Raw genomic sequence first — 21,668 nt, forward strand, 5'->3', positions numbered from 1 at the left:
TATAAAACATTAAATTATAAATTTTATTATAAAATAAATCTAACGTATCATATTAAATTATGTCAATTTATAAATTTATTTTAGTGAAATTCTTTTATCACTTTATCACTTTTCCAATAATGTCAATAGTTTAGAATGCGTGCAGCTCACGTGCATGGTTAAAAACCAAAATTTAAAAAATATGATTTATAGTGAACAATTAGATTTTTTTTACATAAATCTTAGATTTTCAGAACTTTTTTAAAAAGAAATACAACTTAAGTACCTAGTCTAAAACATTTTACATGTTGAGTAGTGCTACTATGCTTTTTTAATTTGCTGGTGTGCTAGCTTCCAGTATAAATTGTGTTTTTTTTATTTTTTTTTCTTTTTATTTTAAATATTTTTTAAACATGTTTAAATATTTTTAAAAAATAAAATAAAAAATATCAATATACTAATAGTCACTAATTTAATTATAAAAAAATTAAATACATAAGCAATTAAAATAAAAAAATAAAATAAAAAACATAATACCATTATTTTTTTAGAGCTCATTCATTTTGAGTGCTAGTTGTTTTTGTAATTTTTTTTATTTTTTTATTAACAATTTTTGATATATTTAAATATTTCAAAAAATAAAAAATACACTAATATATTTAAATTACTTTTTTAATCATTAAATAAAATAAATAAATTCTAAACGGTATAGAGCGGTAAGAAGTGTTGGACAAATTTTCCTTACTCTTTACATATCGACACATGTAACGTACACCATCAATTTCTGAAAATAAAAAGAAAAGTAATAAAAGACACTGGTCCAGCAAGTTATGTCAGTTGGAAGAAATCGCGCCATGCCCACCCGCCTAAGTGACGAAACACGTGGTGTTGGACCTACGCCCGTACGTCACATTACTTTCAACTGAGAAGCCAATGAGAGCACAGATGCTTCCAGTACTACTTAATTCCAGTCTAAAACGTTACCAAGTTGCCTTCTCATATACCAAGACTAGAATTAATGATTTTTACGATCGGCATTCAAAAGGAAAGCATTTATGAATACTTCAATGTACTAATTGAATATTCTATGAAAAATGCTTCTTGCAATGGACTGTGCAATAGGTGAAAAATCTCCACGTCATTAATAAAATGCAGTATTTCATTTTTACATTACAGTGGATAGCAAGAAGAAAATCTAGCTAACACTGCAAAATTTCATATTTCAAGTAAAATTTTATTTTAAATTTTACAATATCTAGGATGTGGCCGTATTTTTCATGCTAGACAAAATTTCAAAGTGCACTCATAACCCATGATCTAGTTGGATTTATTTTGCAACCATTCGGGTTTGTTGTAATTTCCAGCTAAGTATAACTCATGATATATTATTTTTTAATATTATTCTTATTTTGAGATTTGAAAAAATTGAATTATTTGTGTTGAAATTTGAAAAAGTTGTAATGATTAAATAAGATGAATTGAGATGGATTTTAGATCCAACCGGGCCTAAGTTTAAAACCATCAACTTACTTAGACCATGCATAAACATGTCGCATTTTGTGATGCTAACATTACAATAGCCCTTTGATTAGGCTAATTAACACAAAAAGGATGCAATATGTAGAGGTAAAGATACATGTACACTGGATACATAAATAGTTATCTGGTGCTTGTTGAATATTTGGAGTCTGGTCCACGCCGCTTGAGCGGCGCATCTAGCCGCTCGAGCGAATACAAGTCAGAGAGCTTCGCTCAAAGATAGCTCGACAGACCGTTCGAGCAAAGGTAAGTCAGAGAGTTTCGCTCGACACTACTCGACACATAGCTCGAGCAGAGGGAAGTCAGAGAGCTTCGTTTGAGGAGCCGCTCGACACATGGCTCGAGCAATTGCGGGAAACAGGTTTGCTCGATGCGGGCTCGACACACCGCTTGAGCGAACATCACTAATTCTGCTAAATTTAGGGTTTCCGCCGCATAACATATATATATAATATTATTTGACTTATACTGTAACAGAGTGAACAATAGCCATCCTACACACATTGTATTGTGATTCCTCAAGTAATAAAAATCTTCTGCAGCTCCCGTGGACGTAGACAATTTGCCGAACCACGTAAATACTGTGTCGTGTGTGATTGCTTATTTTCCCGAGGTCGAATTTACTTTATTGTCATCGTTTTACATAACAGTGCTAACCAAAAAAAGTGTTTTCGGATATAATATCGCCATTTACAAGAACAAGCAGCATGTCTAAATGAAAATGATCCCATCCGCTTGTGGAAAAATGCAAGACCCCAGTTGATGGGTGATTAATGGATGCATGGACGTATTGGAGGACAGTTAAGGTATGAAATCCATTTCTGAAACTAGGTTGAGTGGGGATTTTTGTAGTAGGAAGAGCAATACCTTACACAAAAGGTAAGATTAATGGGACGTCGTTAAAGATTGAGCACCAAATCAATTGCAAAAAGGGAATGGTCATCACAGATTTCATAACAGAGCCCTTCCCCCAACTCTTTTTCTTTCATTCACATGAATCTTCATATATGAATAAATTATATATAAATTATATTCTAAACTAATAGTCTATATATTAATAAATTATATATAAGTTATAAACAATCTGGACTAAATTGGAGGTCAAAAAATGAGCTTGCAGTTTGAAGAAATGGAAAACAAAAGAAGAAAAAAGTAAAGGCCGAAATATAGGCCAGGGCCTAAATAGCTAAAATTCTAACTGGAAACTATATCCTTCTCTGTACCAACTACACCACAAATGGTATATTTCGACTGTATCGGCTAGTATAGTACGAAATTCAAAACTTTGGACCCTTTTACGTATTCACTCCCACACAAGTTTACCAAGACCAATATACTTGGGGCTTTGACAAGTATTCACATACGATAAACGTCTTCTTTTTTTCCTGATAGCATCTTCATTGATTCAATCTCGAGTGACTTATTATTAGTCTCTTTTTACAACTATTTCAGTCTACTCTTTTTACATAACTACCTCTATTTAAAATAAAATTATAAAAGGAGTTTAAAAAAGTAATAAACTTACCTATCAGCTTCCTATCAAATGACAAGAATGAATAATCTTGTCCTTTTCATGGATTAATAGTTTATTTTTCCATAAGATGATGCATGTGCCGTCATATCTCATTCATACTCTTCAGTTTGAACAAAATGGAAACCTCGAACCAATCTAGAAAGGAAAAGTCTAAATGCAAGCGTATTGGCACACCCTTGCGCACCAAAACGAACCTCTTGCACATGCATCACTACCACACGTTGTAGAGAAAGGATAGAGCAAGAGAGACATAAGTAACCATGGCGGATTATCATGGGGAAGAAGTGAAGAACAAACAGGTGTTGGCTAGAGAATCGGGCATGTACTTTAGCACTAATACCATATGAGGCATAAAGGAAAAAAACCTAGATCGCCTCTTTAATTCCTTCGCCCCAGATTCAGTAAGCCCCGCAATTATGTTGGTCTCTCTTTTTCTCTTGAATGTATACACATCATCTTCAATGATTCTAGAAACTATTTGCAGACGAACCCTGCCGAATGGTCCTTGTTTATGAAGTTTTTACCTTCATATTTTCTAGTGTTTCTTTTTTATGGGTCTTGCGCGGAGGAGACTGGCCAAGCTACAGTAGAGGGAGGAATGACTAATGAGAGAGCACTACCATGGAATCTTGGGCTTTGTACGAAGGGGAAGTCTTCTTCGGAGGAGGGGAAATGGAGCGCAAACTTCTTCTCTTTATTTTCTTTCTTTCTTTTTATCTTTATCTTTATCTTTTTAAATAACTCTGACAGCAGCAGTCCACGTGAGCTTCGTCTCCCAATTCGTCCACCAACTAGCTTGTACCTAGAAGAACTGATCTAGAAAGTGTTTTACAAAACGAAAAAAATGGGGTATAAATATACATGATGGTCGAGTTTGCATGCATGGACACAAATAAACATCAAGATCAGTTTTCTTCACTATCACGCCCTATCAGACAGGACCTCAGAATTGGGAGTGCTGAAGTACTACATGAAGAACCACATGATTATTTCTAATTTATTGACTGATTTCGTAATAAGTACGTTAGTATTCTAGGCCATTTGATGATCTTTAACATCACAACACTACAAGTAAATGACCAAGCTAGTTTATAGCCAGTAGTTAATTAGAATTAATTTAGTTTTACCAAAATGATTTTTTTCTCTATATTCTAAATTTTTATTATCTCTAAACTGCTGGCTGAGAGCCTATATAGGCTCCGTGGTGTGGATATTTTTGTGGAAATTTTTGTGGAAATTTCACAAAAATATTTTGCATTTTGGGGTTCATTGGTTTTTCTTCTAGTTATAATGTCATGAAACCTATCTTGGTTAATATCATAACAACATTTTTTCGTTTTCCTTAATGTTGTGCAGTTTGTTGATATTGTCAAATACATGGATGGAGAGTATGAGAAGTAACGTGAGATTTACCCCTTCGTGTTTGCTACCTTTCTTGATCGAAGACTTGATGCAGAACTGTGGGTGCTAATGTCGATGATACGGTCCCACTTAAATAGACTTGTTATAATCGTGATAGTTATTTATTTTTCCAGATGTAGCTCAGTTTGTATTTGATATGAGAATATAATACACCACCCCAGTGTAATATTACACCTATATTTAAAGATTTTATTTGAATCATGTGTTTTCGATGTTCAACTTGAATGAATGAAGCAGAAATTTTGTGAATGTTGCAATTAGGAACAATCAAAATCCAGGTCTAGCAAAAAAATTGGTCATTGACTGAATTTAATATTTACAGGCGAATTTTAGGTCTCTAGCGGCGATAATTTTTTCGCCGGTAAATAAATTAAAACGAAATACGCCAATGCCGGCGATGAACAAATCGCTGCTAGAATAATAATATTAGCGATTTCAAAATCGCCGCTATTTAATTAACAAATTAATCGCAAATTACGGAGATTGTTAAATCGCTGCATATTGTTCCCCAAGCAACAACTCAGTTGCAGCCATATAAAATCGCTGTGAATGATCCTATAGCGGCGCTTTTGTAATCGCTGTTAAAAATAATTCTACAATGAAACACTAATTAACAGCGATTTTATAATCGCCGTAAGACAAGTTTTGCATCGAGGTAATGATCGCTGCGAAAATGTTTGACAAACCGATACGCTAATTGACGGCGACTAAATAATCGTCGTTATTTAGTATATCCCAGCGATTTTTTGTTCGCTACAAAATAGTATAACTCAATTGCAGCGATTCTAAATTCGCTGCTATATATAGAATACCAGCGAATGATAATCGCCGTCAAACTTCTTTCAATACCGTTAATTATATTGCAACGATTATAAAACATCGCTGGAATATTTTTAACCCGGCGATTGTATCTATTTTAGCGGCGGAAATTATTCGCCGTTATTAATCTTTCCCAACGTTTAATAACTGACTCCGTTCTTATTCTGCGGCGATTAAATGTGTATATTGCGGCGAATAAAATGCGCCGGTAAAGTTAATACTTACCGGCGATTTTTGGCTTCCGTTGGAGTATATCTAAAGTGGGGCTTTAATACCGGTGAAACGGCGGCAATTTATAAATCGCTGGTATAGATGTTTGCCAGCCAAATCGCTGGTTTTACCAGCGATAATGAATCGCTGGTAAATGTCTTTCCCTTTGTAGTGTATACACCCTTAGTATTAGTCAAAACGATGTTCCTGGACACCCGATGCGGAAAAAAAAAAAAAATATTAGTATCTGATCTATCTTTATCGGTAATATGACATTTAAAGTGGCTCATATTTGAGTGGTTAATAAAAAAAATTACTTGAAATGTTCCAAGTCACCATGTGTGACGAGGGATGTAAGAAAAAATTAAGAATCAAGAATTACTCTATTATTATTAAAGCTATCTAGATGTTTGATATGATTAATTTATTCAAGTAAAAACTTGTAATAATATGCATGGTAAAAACTTGTAATAATATGCATGGTAAAAACTTGTAATAATATGCATGGTAGCTATAATAGAAATCTTAAACGAGTGATCTTGATCACTTTGCACGTTGCATATTGTAGGATTGACGAACCTAAATCCATGCCTTGAAATTCAAATTGACGAACCATCGATTAATCTTGCATGCAAATCTCCATGGTGTTGTAAAAATGTAAAATATAATGATAGGCTTACTTACTACCTTATAGTGAATTTAAAATTTTTATTATTTTAAAATATTTTTTTAACATTCTTAATAATTAAGAAAAAATTAAAAAAATATATAAGTTCACTACGAAAAAATCTACACGCCGCCTCCTACTATTCACACCACCTCTACACACCACACTTTTTTTAATTTTTATTATTTTTTTTATCAAAAATTTAATATATGAATAATGAATAAAAGAATTAAATTAGTTTAAAAAGAATCAACTCAAAAAAAAATTTAAAAAAATATTAAAAATTAAAAAATTAAAAACAAATGTGGTGTGTAGAGGTTGGAGAGGTTGTGTAGCATTGTTCTTTCACTAATAATTACTTTTTTAATTATTAAATAAAAAAATTAAAAAAATAATAATAAATGAGTGGTAGGAATTAATAAGCATAAAAGCAACTGATCAATACTCTCAGGGTTGCGCTAGCTGAATAGACAATATATATGAAGGCGCTATTACCATTCATTCATGGTTGGGTAGATGTAGATTAATGGCACGTGCCCAAGCCCAAACATTCAAGGACCCCCAATACTGATGTGAACCCAATAATCGCATCAACTTTAAACGAGAGGAGAAATCAGAGGTTGATGAGAATCCCGTACGTAACATTTATATGAATGCATTTTAAATATAATCTGCAGAGAAGAAAGAGTGTAGAGAGAAACTCAGAAGACCACGGCTGAACATAAGAAGCTTCACATAGCCATGTTCCCATGGCTAGCCTTTGGTCACATAATCCCTTTCTTAGAACTCGGCAAGCTCATAGCCCGAAACGGTCATCGCGTTTCATTCATATCCAGTCCGAAAAACATAGAACGTCTTCCAAAGATCCCTCCAGATATAGCAACTTTGATAACTTTAGTGAAACTTCCCTTACCTCACGTAGAGAATCTGCCAGAAAATGCAGAGGCCACCATGGACGTACCATACCACATAGTTCCTTACCATAAGATAGCTCATGATTGAAAGTTCGACTCCTGATTGGATTATTCACGACTTTGCACCTAATTGGTTACCACCAATTGCCACTAAGTTAGGCATCCCACGAGTGTTCTTCAGCATATTCAGGGCATCATCCTTATGTTTCTTTGGACCATTAAAGGGCAGCACAGATACTACTGCACGAACTGAGCCAGAGCAATTCACCGTCCCTCCAAAATGGGTACCTTTCCCATCAAAAATAGTGTTTCGGGTCTTTGAGGCAAAGAAACTTCTTGACAACTTTGATGAAAACCCTTCAGGTGTTTCAGATTGGGCTCGTTTGGTGTCAGCAGCCTCAGGCGCTGAAGCCGTGGCAACTAAAACGTGCATGGAGATCGAAGGTGAGTGGGTGAAGCTCCTTAGTGACCTTTATGAAATGGATGTAATTCCAGTAGGCTTACTGTCTCCCTCGACGGAAGAAAGCAGAAACGACAGAGATAGCACTTGGGATAGTACGGTCGTTGAGTGGTTAGAAAACAAGAGAAAGGGTCAGTGGTTTTCATAGCACTCGGAACGGAAGCCCAACCAAGTCATCAAGACTTTATCGAGTTGGCTCTCGGGATAGACAAAGTGACTCAGTTGGTGGGGACTCAGTTGAGCTACCAGAAGGGTTTGAGGTCTGAACCAAAGGTCGTGGGGATGTTTGGATGAGTTGGGCACCCCAGCCAAGGATATTAGCTCACGATTCAGTTGGGGGATTTCTTACCCATTGTGGTTGGAGCTCAGTATCAGAGGCACTCCAATTTGGACTTGCACTTATTATGTTGCCCTTTTGGATCGACCAAGGATTAATTGCAAGATTTTTGGAAGAGTGGCAGCCCAGAATTGAGGTACCAAGAAATGAGCAAGATGGGTCATTTACTAGGGACTCAGTGGCTCAAACATTGAAGTTGGTGATGACAGATGTGGAGGGACAAATTTAGAGGGATAAAGCCAAGGAAATTAGCACTGTTCATCCGGGCCCGATTTTTTCGCAGCCTGGTCCGAAACCAGGACAACCAGATTCCGGTTCCGGGTTCTGGCCCGGATCAAAACGGATCCGAAATTCGGATTGCAAAACCCGAACCAACAAGGTCCGGGTACGGGTTGGGGACCCGGGTACCGGGTTTAAACTCGGTACTCGGGTCTTTTTAAAAAGAATCCCATGTGATTGCCCCCCGACTCACCTCTCTCTCTCTAGTCTCTGGTTCTCTCTCTCATTGCACCGCGGCAGAAGCATAAACCCTAGGTCCCTAGCCACCGCCATCGTGACCCCGTCGTCGCATCTCCTTCTTCATCTTCGCATCTCTGTCGTCGTAGACCTTTGCCTCTAGGTCGTTATTCCAGTACTCTCACTCTCTCGCTCACGCTCTCTCTCTCTCTCTCTCTCTCTCTCTCTCTCTCTCTCTCACTCACTCAATCTGAAGAAACCCTAGCCTCCCTCCCTCTGTGCCGACGAAGAAACCCTAGCCTACCTCCCTCAGTGCTGATGAAGAAACCCTAGCCTACCTCCCTCAGTGCTGACGAAGAAACCCTTGCCTTCACCCTCAGTACCGATCGAAGAAACCCCGTCATCCTCGTGACCCCCATCATCGTCGTTACCGACTCGTCTCATCCTCGTGACCCAAGGTTTGCTCTCTTCAATTTGGGTCTGTTTTATTCCAATTTGGGTTTGTTTTATTAGCTTGGAATGATGACGATGAAATGCTACGGCATGTGTAGCTTTTGTTCATGTAAGATCTGGGCTTTTTTTTTTTTTTGTGTTAAACATGGGTATAAAGTATATGCTGTATGTTTGATAGATCTGAGTTTTTTTGTTATTTTGCTAGTAAAATGGCTTAGATAATGTGTCCTTTCTATAGAAGATTACAGTTTCTCATTTGGCCTTAGATCTTTTTAATGGCCACTGTTAAGAGAGTTAACAAGTTAATTAGTTGTTTATAGCCTTATCACATATAGGAATACTTTTATGTCGACTTATCAAAAAGAAAAAGGAATACATTTCTGTCAAATTAACAAGTTATTCTTTTGATCCCTTGAGTCAATTTCTATATTTTGTGGTGTTGGTAATTCTTGGAATACATGGCATACACAAATTCCTATTATGCCTGCAAGCAAGTTGTTTATAAAATGGAATCACAATTTTTTCTTTGCATTTATGCACAAAAGAATCTCATAATCTCCATACACTTGCCCATATCGTCATTTATAAGAGTTTATTTGTCTTAATGTTGTTTGAAAGCAAACTTTTGTTTTTAATTTATCTGTCTTTTAGGCTTTTGCCAATGGTGATATTGTTTTGGTGTTTGCAGTTAAGTTGCCTGAGCTTTTGGCATATGTGAATATTGAAGAAGAAACGCTGACTCACATGCAGCAAAATTACTTGATTTTATCAAGTATCAACTCAATCCTTACTCTATTGCATTGAAATATTGTATTTGACAGATATAAGTTAATGTAATGTATTATTTATAAAATTTTAAATTTTTTCATGTTTCACTGAAGTTTAAAATTGAACAATTGCATCATCCTACTCATCTTCACAATTTTAAGCAAGACATAGCTCATATCAAGTGTTAGAAAAAAAGTGTCTCAAATCACATTGCATTTTAGTTTCTATAAAAGATGAACAAGTACATTTAGTAACTAATTAATTTTCTTTTTTGGTTCAATTTTGCATTGTCTCATCATTGCTCGGATTGTTGGGTGGGAAGGATGTGGTTTGTATCCCACAAGTCTTGTAAAAACAGTTGGGTGGGTTTGTCGGAGTCATGGGATTGAATTGTGACATTTTCCCTTCCATGATTTGTCATTGTTTTTCAGCTAACATTAGCTTCTTCATTTTTGCTTATAGAATGTTCAGGATCTCTCCGTCAGATCACTTGAAGTTCTACTTGCCGGAATTATTTTGTAAATCATATCTTGTAGTTTTGTATTTTGCAATGTAATGTAATGTGTAAATAACAAAATAGTGTAATATGTAGTGGATTGCAAGCATTTTAGTTTTTCATTTTTATATATTTTTATTATTCTACAAAATGTTAGTACTATGCTTTTTAATGATGACTCTAAAATTGCTTTCATAAAATATTATGCTTTTATAAAAAATTATGATTTTCAACACTTTTTTAAAATTTTTTTTAATAAGTATAGAAGACTTATGCTTTTCAACATTTTAATTATAGGGCTCTATAAAATTAAAAAAAAAATGCTTCTAAACACTTTACATGAAAAAAAAAAAGGGATACAACCCGGAACCCAGATTTTTCGATTTTAAAAATCCGGATTCACACAGGTTCCGACCCGAAACAACCCGATCTGGGTTCCGGCCTGGGTTTGAAACCCGGGTTCCGGTTCGGGTATACCTGGGTTCCCGGGTCGGAACCAGGATGAACACCCCTAAAGAAAATGACCACCATATTTGGGGACAAGGACCTCCAGCACCAATATGTAGACAAATTTGTTGATTTTCTTGAGAAAAATGGGCATGTCTCTTAATCATATTAGATTGTATGGATATCTGTTTGTATTTTAATCACCTTATAACATCAGGTGTTAATGTCTGTTTCAATACTCAATTTATAACGGATCAATGCATTATATATATGGTTTGTATATCTAGCACCTGTCTTTTTTTTAATACGCTGACTTATGCTAACATGATCCGTACTGCCACATTGGTGCGAAAATGACCTTTTGAAAATTAAATTTCCATGTAGCAACTCTCCTTTACATGTCTCACGGATTGCCTTCTATAAGATTACAATTTACAACTTGATCAAGTGTTAGAAACCGAAAAAACACTATATCGATCGATTGCTAGGATAACAAAGTTGAACTTTAATGATTTGCGACATCATGATTATCATATAACATGGTATAATATTATTCAAAAGATAAAGATTGACATGATAACGACGTTGAACTTGAGAATCTACAAATTATCATATATATGCACACTGCACACATGCGAGAAGAATCAGATTAGGATGGTTGATTAAGAAACATGCCTCTTGTTCTCAAGAAACTCTACAAATTTATCAACGTATTGGTGTTGAAGGTCCTTGTCCCCAAATATGGTGGCCATTTCCTTGGCTTTGTCCCTATAAATTTGTCCCGCCGCATCCTGCATCACCAACTTCCGTTTCTTAGCCACCGAGTCCCTCGTAAATGTCCCATCTTGCTCATTTCTTGGTACTTCAATTCCTACTTGCATCTCTTCCAAGGACCGAGCGATTAATCCTCGGTCCACAAAGAAGGGCAACATAATAACTGCATGTCCAAAATTGAGTGCCTCTGATACTGAGCTCCAGCCATAGTGGGTCAGAAATCCCCCTACTGAATCATGAGCTAATATCCTTAACTAAGGCACCCAACTCGTCCAAACAACACCACGATCTTTGGTTTGAACCTCGAACCATTCTGGTAGTTCAACAAAGTCCCCTGCAACTGAGTAACTTTGTTTGCTTAGAACCCAAAAGAAGGGCAATCTCGATTGCTCTATCCCAAGAGCCAACTCGATAAAGTCTTGTTGACTTGGTTGGACTTCGCTTCCAAATGCTATGAAAACCACTGACCCTTTCTCTTGTTTGTCTAACCACACAACAATCATATCCCAAGGGCTATCTCTCTCGTTTCCACTTTCTTAGGTTGAGGGCGGCAACAAGCCCACTCGAATTATAAGCATTTCGTAAAGGTCACCAAGGATCTTCAACCACTCAGCTTCGATCTCCATGCAGGTTTTAGTAACCACAGCTTCAGCACCCGAGGCTACTGTGATGACACGAAACCAATCTAAAACACCTAAAGCATTAATTTCATCGAAGCCGTCAAGGATTTCCTTTGCCTCAAAGATCCAAATTGCTAGTTTTTATGGGAAAGGGACCCATTTGGGGGTGACGGTGAAATGCTCAGGCTCCGTCCGTGGATAACCTTTACTAAGATTTAATGGTCGAAAGAAAGTTCTACGGTATTTACAAGGAACCAAGGATTACAGATTGACCTACAGACACATTGACCGATCAAAGGTGGTTGGTTATTTAGAATCGGATTTTGCCGGATGTGTAGACACTAGAAAATCTACTTCAGGATATTTTTTCTACTTGTTGCGGGTGTTATTTTCTGGAGGAGTTGTAAGCAAACTATTTTGCTACGTCTACTATGGAGGCAGAGTTCATAGCATGCTATGAAACTACTACTCAGGCATTATGGTTGAGGGATTTCTTCAGTGGTCTTTAGATTGTTGATTGAGTAGAGAGGCCACTAAAGATCTTCTGTGATAGTACTGCTACATTTTTCTTTTCCAATAACAATAAAAGTAGTACCAAAAGTAAGCATAGTGACCTCAAGTACCTCAATGTTAGAGAGAGAGCATTAAAAGGAAAGAGGTGTTTATTGAGCACATAAGTACTGAGTTGATGATTGCAGATCCCATGACCAAAGGCTTATCGGTACTGCAGTTCAAGAGTCATGTGGACAATATGGGACTTGTCAACTTATTTTATGTTTACTTTCTCTTTTTTTGGTCTATAGACATACAATATTTATTTTAGTTTTATTTTAGAGAATAAAGTTGTTTTGCGCATATTATTTTTATCCATTAGATAATATAAGTAGGACCCGAATGACTTATTGGAAATTCATTCATAAAGTTATTTGCTCATATCGTACTTATTTATGGGGTATTGTACATGTGATACGTGGAAGGAATGGCTTGACTTTATAAAGGCTTTACTGCCATGATTCGTTTTATGATATTCTTTATCTGAGTAAGAGTGTTCAATAACTAGTTGAAATAAACAATGTTTGGCCATATTTATTTTTTCTATCACCCTATATGGAAACTTGTGTGACAGGAGGGTCAAGTGGGAGAATTTTAGAGCTCTATCAAGAGTGACACTCTTGCCTATCAAGTTTGTTAAGATTTTATCTGTTAGGAAGTTTAATTTAATTTGAACTTGGGTGTTAAGAGTGTCATTTTGAAAAACTAGTAATGGATAAGCCCTATCCTATTCCTTGATGGGAGGAATAGTTCAAGTCTAACTCTGTTAGAGGGTTCTTAGCCTAGCCTAGCCTATAAATAAAAAACATGTGTACACCATCAGTACGACAATCAAAAGGCATAGATTAGAAGATTCTCTTCCTACTCAAATATTTCTCTCTTAAGTAGATTTTGTTTTAGACTCTTGCTCGTTCTTGAATCATCATGGCAGGAGGTATATTCTGTATTTTATGTTATGTATAATACATAGCATATAACGTTGCCAGTGTGCCAAACAATTTGCTTTGATATGCCTCATATCATTATCTGTGAGTACCGGCCGTACGTGTCCATGCTTCAGCCAAATCTTCAGTAGATTGCAACTTTATGAGCTCATCTAACCTAGCGTTATAAAATATTATTCTTTCAATCACATGGGCGTTATGAAACTACCGGCCCAAGTAACTCGTACCAAAGGAAAATCAGCATGTATTGATAATATAATTATAAAGAATCAATAACGGGATATAATCTCATGATCTTTTGATTCTGCTTTGGTAAATAAGAAAAATTCATTTTTACATACAGACAATTCTCAATGATGACGAAGGTGCTGTTTGAAATTTTGAATGTTGAGATGGTCTTAACCCATCTCATATTATTTTATCTGAATATTCGAACATCTAAACATTACTCAAATACAAATATTTTTTAATTTTAAATTTTTAAATTTTTAATTTTTTCATCTCATTATTACAAAAAAAAATCAACTTTTTTAAAATCGCAAAACGAAAATTATATTAAAAAGTTATATTCTAATAATATTTTAACTTTATAATTTTTTTATTCAATTTTTTCTCTCTTTTTTCAAAACTCCATAAAATCTTAACTTAAACTATTTCACTACTATTCATATGATATTTCATTATTATTTATAATTTTCTCATCTAAACATCTCATTTCATCTCATCTTATTTCAACATCCAAACGTGACCTAAACGAACTTTCCGATTGATTGTGCAAAATAATAACTATTTGTACCTTTTCTTTTGAGCAAAAATGGAAAGGTAATATAATATATAAATAATAGTAGGGGCACAAATCATATTGATCGAGACTATTATATATATGTATATATATATATATATACATATCTCCGTTATTTTCTACTATAACCCGTGTGAGGAATACCTTGACAATAAAAAAGAAAAGAAGCAAAATATAAGTGATAAAGTCGAAAATAATGGAGCGCTCATTAGGGTTCGCAGCGGGGCCCTGCCCCGTGGGGAGGGGTGGATTACCCCATCCACCGATGCGAGGTGCAGGGGGACCCCGCCTGCATCTAGGGCTTCAAGCGGAGGTTGGGGCGAGGGCGAGATGGGGTGGAACCCCGCCCCACTCCGCCCGTTAATAATATATATGTATATATTATATATAATACATATTATATAAATAAAATACCCAGGCACAAAACGATGGTATTTCTTTTAGTACCACTACCCATAATCAAAATGACGGCGTTTTGATTATGGGTTAATACCCAGTCGAAGAACCCATCGGCCCTTGCTTCTCTTCTTCCTCGCGATTCCTCTTCTCCTCTCTCTCTCTCTCTCTCTGCGATTCTTGGTTCTCTCCAGTTCGTCGCTTGCCTCACCAGTCACCACCGTCATCTAGAGTCGTCGTCGTGGTCGCAGATTGCCATCGCAGTCTCTTGTAAGCCTCAGCACTGGGCCAATGTAAGTAAGGCTCACTCCCGAATCTCTTCACGAATCGCCCCCAATTTTTTAATTTTTTATTATTATTTGTGAATGGAGATTTGAGGATGAGATTAAAGGAATATGAGATTGTGAATTGTGGAGGATTTGATTGTGCATGTGGTTTCGTGAATTGTTTGATTGTGTTCAATGTGCTGTGAATTGATGCGGAGATTGGAGGGGCAAGGGCGAACGGTTGGAGGTCCAGCCTTGCACTCCCGTCAATAGACGAGGTACATGGATGGGGGTGGAGCCCGGGGGAAAAATACCAACCCCCGTCCATGTTGGGGCAGGGGACAGGATAGGGGTGGCCCACCCCATAGGGCGGGGTAGCACCCCTAGCGCTCATGTAATAGTACAACAGAAAAACAACAAACCAACATGAGAGACACGGCCTTGATGATGATCACATTGTTAAAACATGATCTTCAACAACATTTCCCAACCAATGTTAAAGAACTCAATCCTAAAAATTAATATTAATACTTAATGTTACGAGCTCTAGTAACGGAACGTGTGACTGGCAGGTTGAGTGGGAAAGATGCCAGATTGTGTTCGCGTGCGTTTCCTATGTTGAAAAATTGTAAGAGATAAACGTGGATTTTTAGGAGGAACCCGCCTCTACAAACAATAGTTTGCAAATAATTCCCTGAAGGCTTTATTGATAGCATGGATTACATACTTATAGTCAACTTGTTTCATACAAGGAAACATGTAAAATAAATGATGAAATAAATGCTAATTGATTGTTCGAAATAAGGAGTCTTTACACAATTATTCTCTAGCCAAAAGTACCCATAGTTGCCAAAGACGTTCCTTCCAAATAAGTTATTTCCAAGTTTGACGTTAGACTTTCTTCATTCCTTCCCTCTTCAAAGAAAAATTCTGAAAATTGCGTCTTGATTACTGCTTGGTTTTCCCAGGTAGCTTCTGTTGGGTTGCTGCTGCTCCAATGGACAAGGATCACCGCTTTATTCCCTTGCCCACGATATGATAGGACAGCTTGTGATGCGATGGGTGTTGAGCTGAATACTGGCTCTAGAAGCTCTGTTGAAGTCGTCGCCTTGTTGCCTAATTTTATTTTGAGGAGAGACACGTGAAACACAGGGTGGATGCGTTAACCTGGATGAAATTGTAGTCGATAGGCCATATGCCCAAGACGCTCTAGAACCTTGAATGGCCCATAGTACCTGGCTGAAAGCTTCATATTAGTCCTTCTCTCCACTATATTCTACCTATAGGGCTATAGTCGCACATAAACTAGATCGCCTGGCTGAAAGCTCCTCTCCTGATGGCCCCGATCATACTGAAGTTTCATTCAGTTTTGAGCTTATTGAAGCTTGAGGCGCACCTCTTTGATAAGTTGATCTATGTCCGTAAGTGTTCGAGATACTGCTTACACCTTAGTTGTGCCTTGCACATATGAAGAAGGGCTGAGGTGTTCGGCCATAAACCACTTCATAAGGGGTTCGACCAGTGCTGGAGTGTGCGCAGGTGCTGTAGACGTACTCGACCCTTGGCAACCATTTAACCCACGCAGTTGGGGTGTCTCTGGTGAAGCACGTAAGTACATTTCCAGCGTGCGGCTAACCACTTCGGTTTGCCCATCTGTTTACGGATGATAAGAAGAGCTAAAATTGAACTTGATGCCTTGTAATTGGAAAAGCTCAAGCCAAGATCTGCTAGTAAAAGTTGGATCATGATCACACAAAATTGATGTTGGAAGTCCATATAACTTGAACACATTTTCAAAAAACAATTGAGCCACCATTGTTGCAGTAAAGGGGTTCTTGAGAGGCACAAAATGAGCAAATTTCAACAATCGATCCACCACAACAAAAATAACAGTTTTTCCATGTGAATTGAGGAGCCCAGTTATGAAATCTTTGGATATGTTCAACCACACAACAACCAAAATGGACAATGGTTGGAGGAGACCTACGGGTTTGGTGTGTTCACTCTTGTGTCATTGACATACATCACACTCTCTTATGAATGCCTTCACATGAGTTCTTGCCCCGGGTAAAAAAAAAAACGACCTTGAGCCGCTGCCACATTTTGTGAAATCCCTCATGAGTGCTGGTGTGGAATTCGCTAAGGATTGGTTGTATGAGGGAAGAGTTGGCCTTTAAGTAGATCCGATCCTTGTAAAAAATGAGTCTCGAATAACTCACTTGTCCCTACCCAAACTGACATTTATATTTCCTTACAAACAATTTGTTAGATTGCAATATGCCTAATACAACCTTGAGGTGTGATAAATGGTCCTCCCAATTTCGACTATATATTAATATGTCGTCGAAAAAAACCAGCAAATACCTTCGCAATACAAGCTTGAAAATTTCATTCATGAGAGACTGAAATGTTGATAGGGCGTTGGTGAGTCTGAATGGCATAACGAGAAATTTGTAATGCCCATTGTGCGTGCGGAACACTGTTTTCTCAATGTCCGAAGTGTGCATCTTGATCTGGTGATAGCTCAAGTGAAGATCCAACTTCGAAAAAATTTTGGCCCCATTTAATTCGTCCAATAGCTTGTCAAGGATGGGTATCGGAAGTTTATCCTCTATCGTGATTTCGTTGAGGGCCCTGTAGTCCACTAGAAGCCGCCATGATCCATCCTTTTTTTTTTACCATTAACACCGGCGATGAGTACAGGCTGTTATTGGGTCATACCATTCCCGACTGTAGCAAGCTGGTGATTAACTTCTCAACTTCTCCCTTGATATAGTGCGGATAGCGATAAGGCCTCACATTCACTGGTCTCGAGCCTGGTTCTCCCTCGCTGCTACTCTCCCTTCCACCACCTGATGCGTCAGCCCATTAATCCCCTTCAGTTCCATTCGACTTCCCATGTATTCAAAACTCATCACTAGTTTTGTAAAATCCCACCAAATTGGCCCCAACATGCCTAACCACTGAGTGCCTAGGACAATGTCACACCCTTGAATGGCTAGCAAAAAAAATCAATGGGAAACATAATAACATGGAAAAATATTTGGACCCCATCACAATAACCGTTACAGTCCAGCTTCTCCCCATTTGCAACCATTACCTTCACCCACGCCGCTGCGAAAGAGGTGTTCAAGAAATTTTGGGAACTTCCTGCGTCTAGAAGAGCGGTGATGCCATGTCCTTTTATTACAACTCTAATTCTCATGGTTTATGGTAACGTGGTTCCCACAATGGCGTGCAGCGAGATCACAGGTTCATCCTTGTAATTTGCCGTCTCCACTTCCTCTGCTTTGCCCTTCATTACTTCCTCATCCATATAAATTCCTTCGATAAAAAATGATTTTTTACAATGATGGCCAGGTACAAAATTCTTGTCATAATTAAAGCAGAATCCCTTCCTCCTTTCTTGTAACTCGCAAGGACTGAGGCACCGAATTGGTGGTACTTTTGTTCTTGACAAACTTGCTGAAGGCAGTGGGGGTGGCTTAGGTTCTAGGGCAACAAATCATTTGGCCTCCATTATCAATGGCCTCTTCGCGTGCCTTGCTTCAAAAAGTCAGAACAACCCTATAGCATATGTGATGGACACTAGTTTTGCAGCCTGCACATCCATGCATATGGGCTCCTTGAGTCTACTAATAAAGCACCCCAGTTGGTGAGTGGAAGCCAGACCTCCAACTCGACTTAGAAGCTGCTCAAATTGTAATTGGTATTCTCGAACTGTTCCATTTTGGCGCAGCTTGCTCAAAGTGCCGAAGTGATCTTCAAACTTGGTGGGTCCATAGCAAATACGGAGTCCCCTTTTTAGTGCCTTCCTGGATATGATTTCTTCAGTATCTTTAAATAATTGGTACCACATCTGCACCTCTCCCTCCAAGTGATATGCAACTAACGGTAATTTTTCAACCTTGTTCGTTTGTTGGATGTTGAAAAACTGCTCCACCCGGTAGATCCAACTGATCAAATCGTCCAGGCCATTGTACCTTGGAAAGTCCAACTTGGCCAATTTGGGTCTTCCTTGGTCAAGAATCCACCTTTGCACTTGTCTCCTTAAATTTTTTCATTAGGTGCTTCATAATGCTCTCAAAGTTAGCCATCTGTTGTTCAAAACGCTCAAGTCGAGAGTACCATGACCTGCTCTGATGCCAAAATGTTACGAATTCTAGTGGCGGAATGTGTTACTGGCAGGTCGATTGGGACAGATGCCGGATTGTGTTTGCATGCGTTTCCTATGTTGAGAAATTGTAAGAGTAAAACGTGAGTTTTTAGGAAGAACTCGTCTCTACAAACAATAATTTGCAAATAATTCACTGATGGCTTTATTGATAGCAAGGATTACATATTATAGTAAACTTGTTTCGTACAAGGAAACTTGTAAAATAAATGATGAAATAAAAGCTAATTTATTGTCCGAAATAAGGCATGTCTGCCTCTTCACACAATTATTCTCTAGCCAAAAATACCCATAGTACTTGCCAAAGACGTTCCTTCCAAATAAGTTCTTTCCAAGTTGGACGTTAGACTTTCGTATCTCATCACTTTCTAACCCTTGGTAATGATCTGCCTGTTGTTCTCAAGCAATTCAACAAACTTGTCGACGTATCGGTGCTGGAGTTCCTTATTCCCAAATATGGTGGTCATTTCCTTGGCTTTGTCCCTGTATATCTGACCCTTTGCATCCTTCATTGCCAACCTCAAAGTTTGTGTCACTGAGTCCCTCGTAAATGATCCATCTTCCTCCTTCCTGGGAATCTCAACTCCTGCCTGCTTCTCTTCCAAGAACCTAGCTACTAATCCTTGATCCCCATTGAAAGGCAGCATGATAAGTACACGTCCATATTGAAATGCCTCTGTTACTGAACTCCAACCACAGTGAGTCAGGAAACCCCCAACTGACTCGTGGCCTAATATCTTCAACTGAGGTGCCCAACCCATCCAAACAATCCCACGACCTTTGGTTCGATCCTCGAACCCTTCCGGTAGCTCAATCGATTCCCCACCTGCTGACTTTCTTAAAGCCCAAAAGAATGGCAACCTCGATTGCTCTAGCCCCAGAGCCAACTCATTGAAGTCTTCTTGACTCGGTCGGATTTCACTTCCTAGTGCTACATAAACCACTGACCCTTTCTCTTGCTTGTCTAGCCACTCAGCAATTGCATCCCAAGTGCCGTCTTTATTGTCGTTGCCTTCTTGTGGCAAGGGTGGCAATAAGCCGACGGGAACTACGGGTATATGGAGAAGCTCTCCGAAGAGATTCAACCACTCAGCTTCGACTTCGATGCATGTTTTAATAGCCACGACTTCGGTGCCTGAGTACACCGTCATGAGACGAAACAAGTCCGAAACACCGGAGGCATTGACGTCAGTGTTTTTTAAGAGCTTTCTCACCTCATAAGGCCGATACACTATTTTGGATGGAAAGGGGATCCATTTGGGAGGAACAATGAAATGCTCGAGTTCTGTTCGTGTGCTGGGGTCGGGCTCGTCTGTTGTTTCCGACGAAGCCGAGAACGGCAACTTTGGTGGACCAAAGAAACACAAGGATGATGCGTTGAAAACACTGAAGAAAGCCCGCGAGATGCCAAGTCTAGCTGCAATTGGTAGTAACCAGTAAGGGGCAAAGTCATGAATGATCCAATCAGGGCTCGAACTTTCCAGAAACCTAGACAAAGGTTCTTGGAGACCATCGTGAGCTATCTTAAGAAATGGAATTACGTTGTGCGGTACGTCCATGGTAGCCTCTGCATTTTCTGGCAGGTTGTCAACGTGGGGTAAGGGAAGCTTCACTAAAGTTATCAAAGGTGCAACATTTGGAGGGATGTTGGGGAGGCGATCAATGTTTCTTGCTGTTGATATGAAGGAAATACGATGGCCCTTTCGCCGGGCAATGAGTTTGCCGAGCTCCAAAAATGGGATAATGTGACCAAAGGCTAACCATGGGAATATGGCTATATGAAGCTGCTTCTTGGGCTCGGCCATGGCGTCTACTTTCAGAGGTATATAGTGGTGGTCCAAGATTACTTTTATCTTCGCCTACACTTTCGTCTCTAGGATATTTATATTATTTCAAGTCAATTGTGGTGTTGCACCGAAATCACAGTAATTTTCCTCACTCCCTCATTAGTTATTATACATAGTTAACACTCCACACTCTATAAAACACTACAAAAAAAATAGATTTTTGTAACTAATTTATTGCAACTAGAAGACTATTCATAATCAATTTTAATTACAAATAATCATTTCACTAGAATTAACTGGTCGCAAATAAGTAATTTTTTTATAATAAAAAAGTCGTCATATCTTATAAAAAACATACTTACACCTTATAAAAAAGATATAAGTGTAAGATGTGAAAGTAAATAATAGTTAATACATAATAAATTTCAATTTCCTTGCTTGCAAAAGAGCATGTACGATTTGAGTTTTTGGTTTAGATTTGGAGAAATGTTTTACTGATTTCATAAATTAATATAAATTAATCCAAAACTGAAGTGAAATGATACAGAACGTTAGATTGTAAATTTTAATATAAAATAAATCTAATATATTATATTAAATTATATTAATTTATAAATTTATTTTAATAAAAGCTTTTTATAACTGCATCACTCTTCGAATAATGTCAATAGTTTAGAATGCGTGCAGCTCATGTACAGTTAAAAACCAAAAAATAAAAATAAAAATGATTTATGGTGAAGAATTGGATTTTTTTACATAAATCTTTGATTTTCGAAACCTTTTTTCAAAAAGAAATACAAGTTACCTAGTCTAAATTTTTAGTATTAAATTACGAAATTTTTAGTTAACATA

At 37.6% G+C, this 21,668-nt stretch overlaps 1 protein-coding gene and 2 pseudogenes across 1 annotated transcript in view; 1 reads left to right on the forward strand and 2 right to left on the reverse strand.

The window, feature by feature from the left end:
* LOC121262139 (putative UDP-rhamnose:rhamnosyltransferase 1) overlaps positions 1-20,834 on the reverse strand; it is an 86,070-nt gene extending 65,236 nt beyond the window's left edge. The window contains exon 1 of the mRNA XM_041164551.1: positions 19,395-20,834. Coding sequence (XP_041020485.1) covers positions 19,398-20,834 — 1,437 coding nt within the window. The 3' untranslated portion in view covers positions 19,395-19,397. The remainder of the gene's footprint in view (positions 1-19,394) is intronic.
* Positions 3,313-10,783, forward strand: LOC121262138 (annotated as a pseudogene).
* On the reverse strand, positions 11,033-11,819 carry LOC121263877 (annotated as a pseudogene).
* Positions 20,835-21,668: the final 834 nt, after the last annotated feature.

The sequence above is a fragment of the Juglans microcarpa x Juglans regia genome, chromosome 4S (assembly GCF_004785595.1).
Source record: "Juglans microcarpa x Juglans regia isolate MS1-56 chromosome 4S, Jm3101_v1.0, whole genome shotgun sequence".
Lineage (NCBI taxonomy): Eukaryota > Viridiplantae > Streptophyta > Magnoliopsida > Fagales > Juglandaceae > Juglans > Juglans microcarpa x Juglans regia.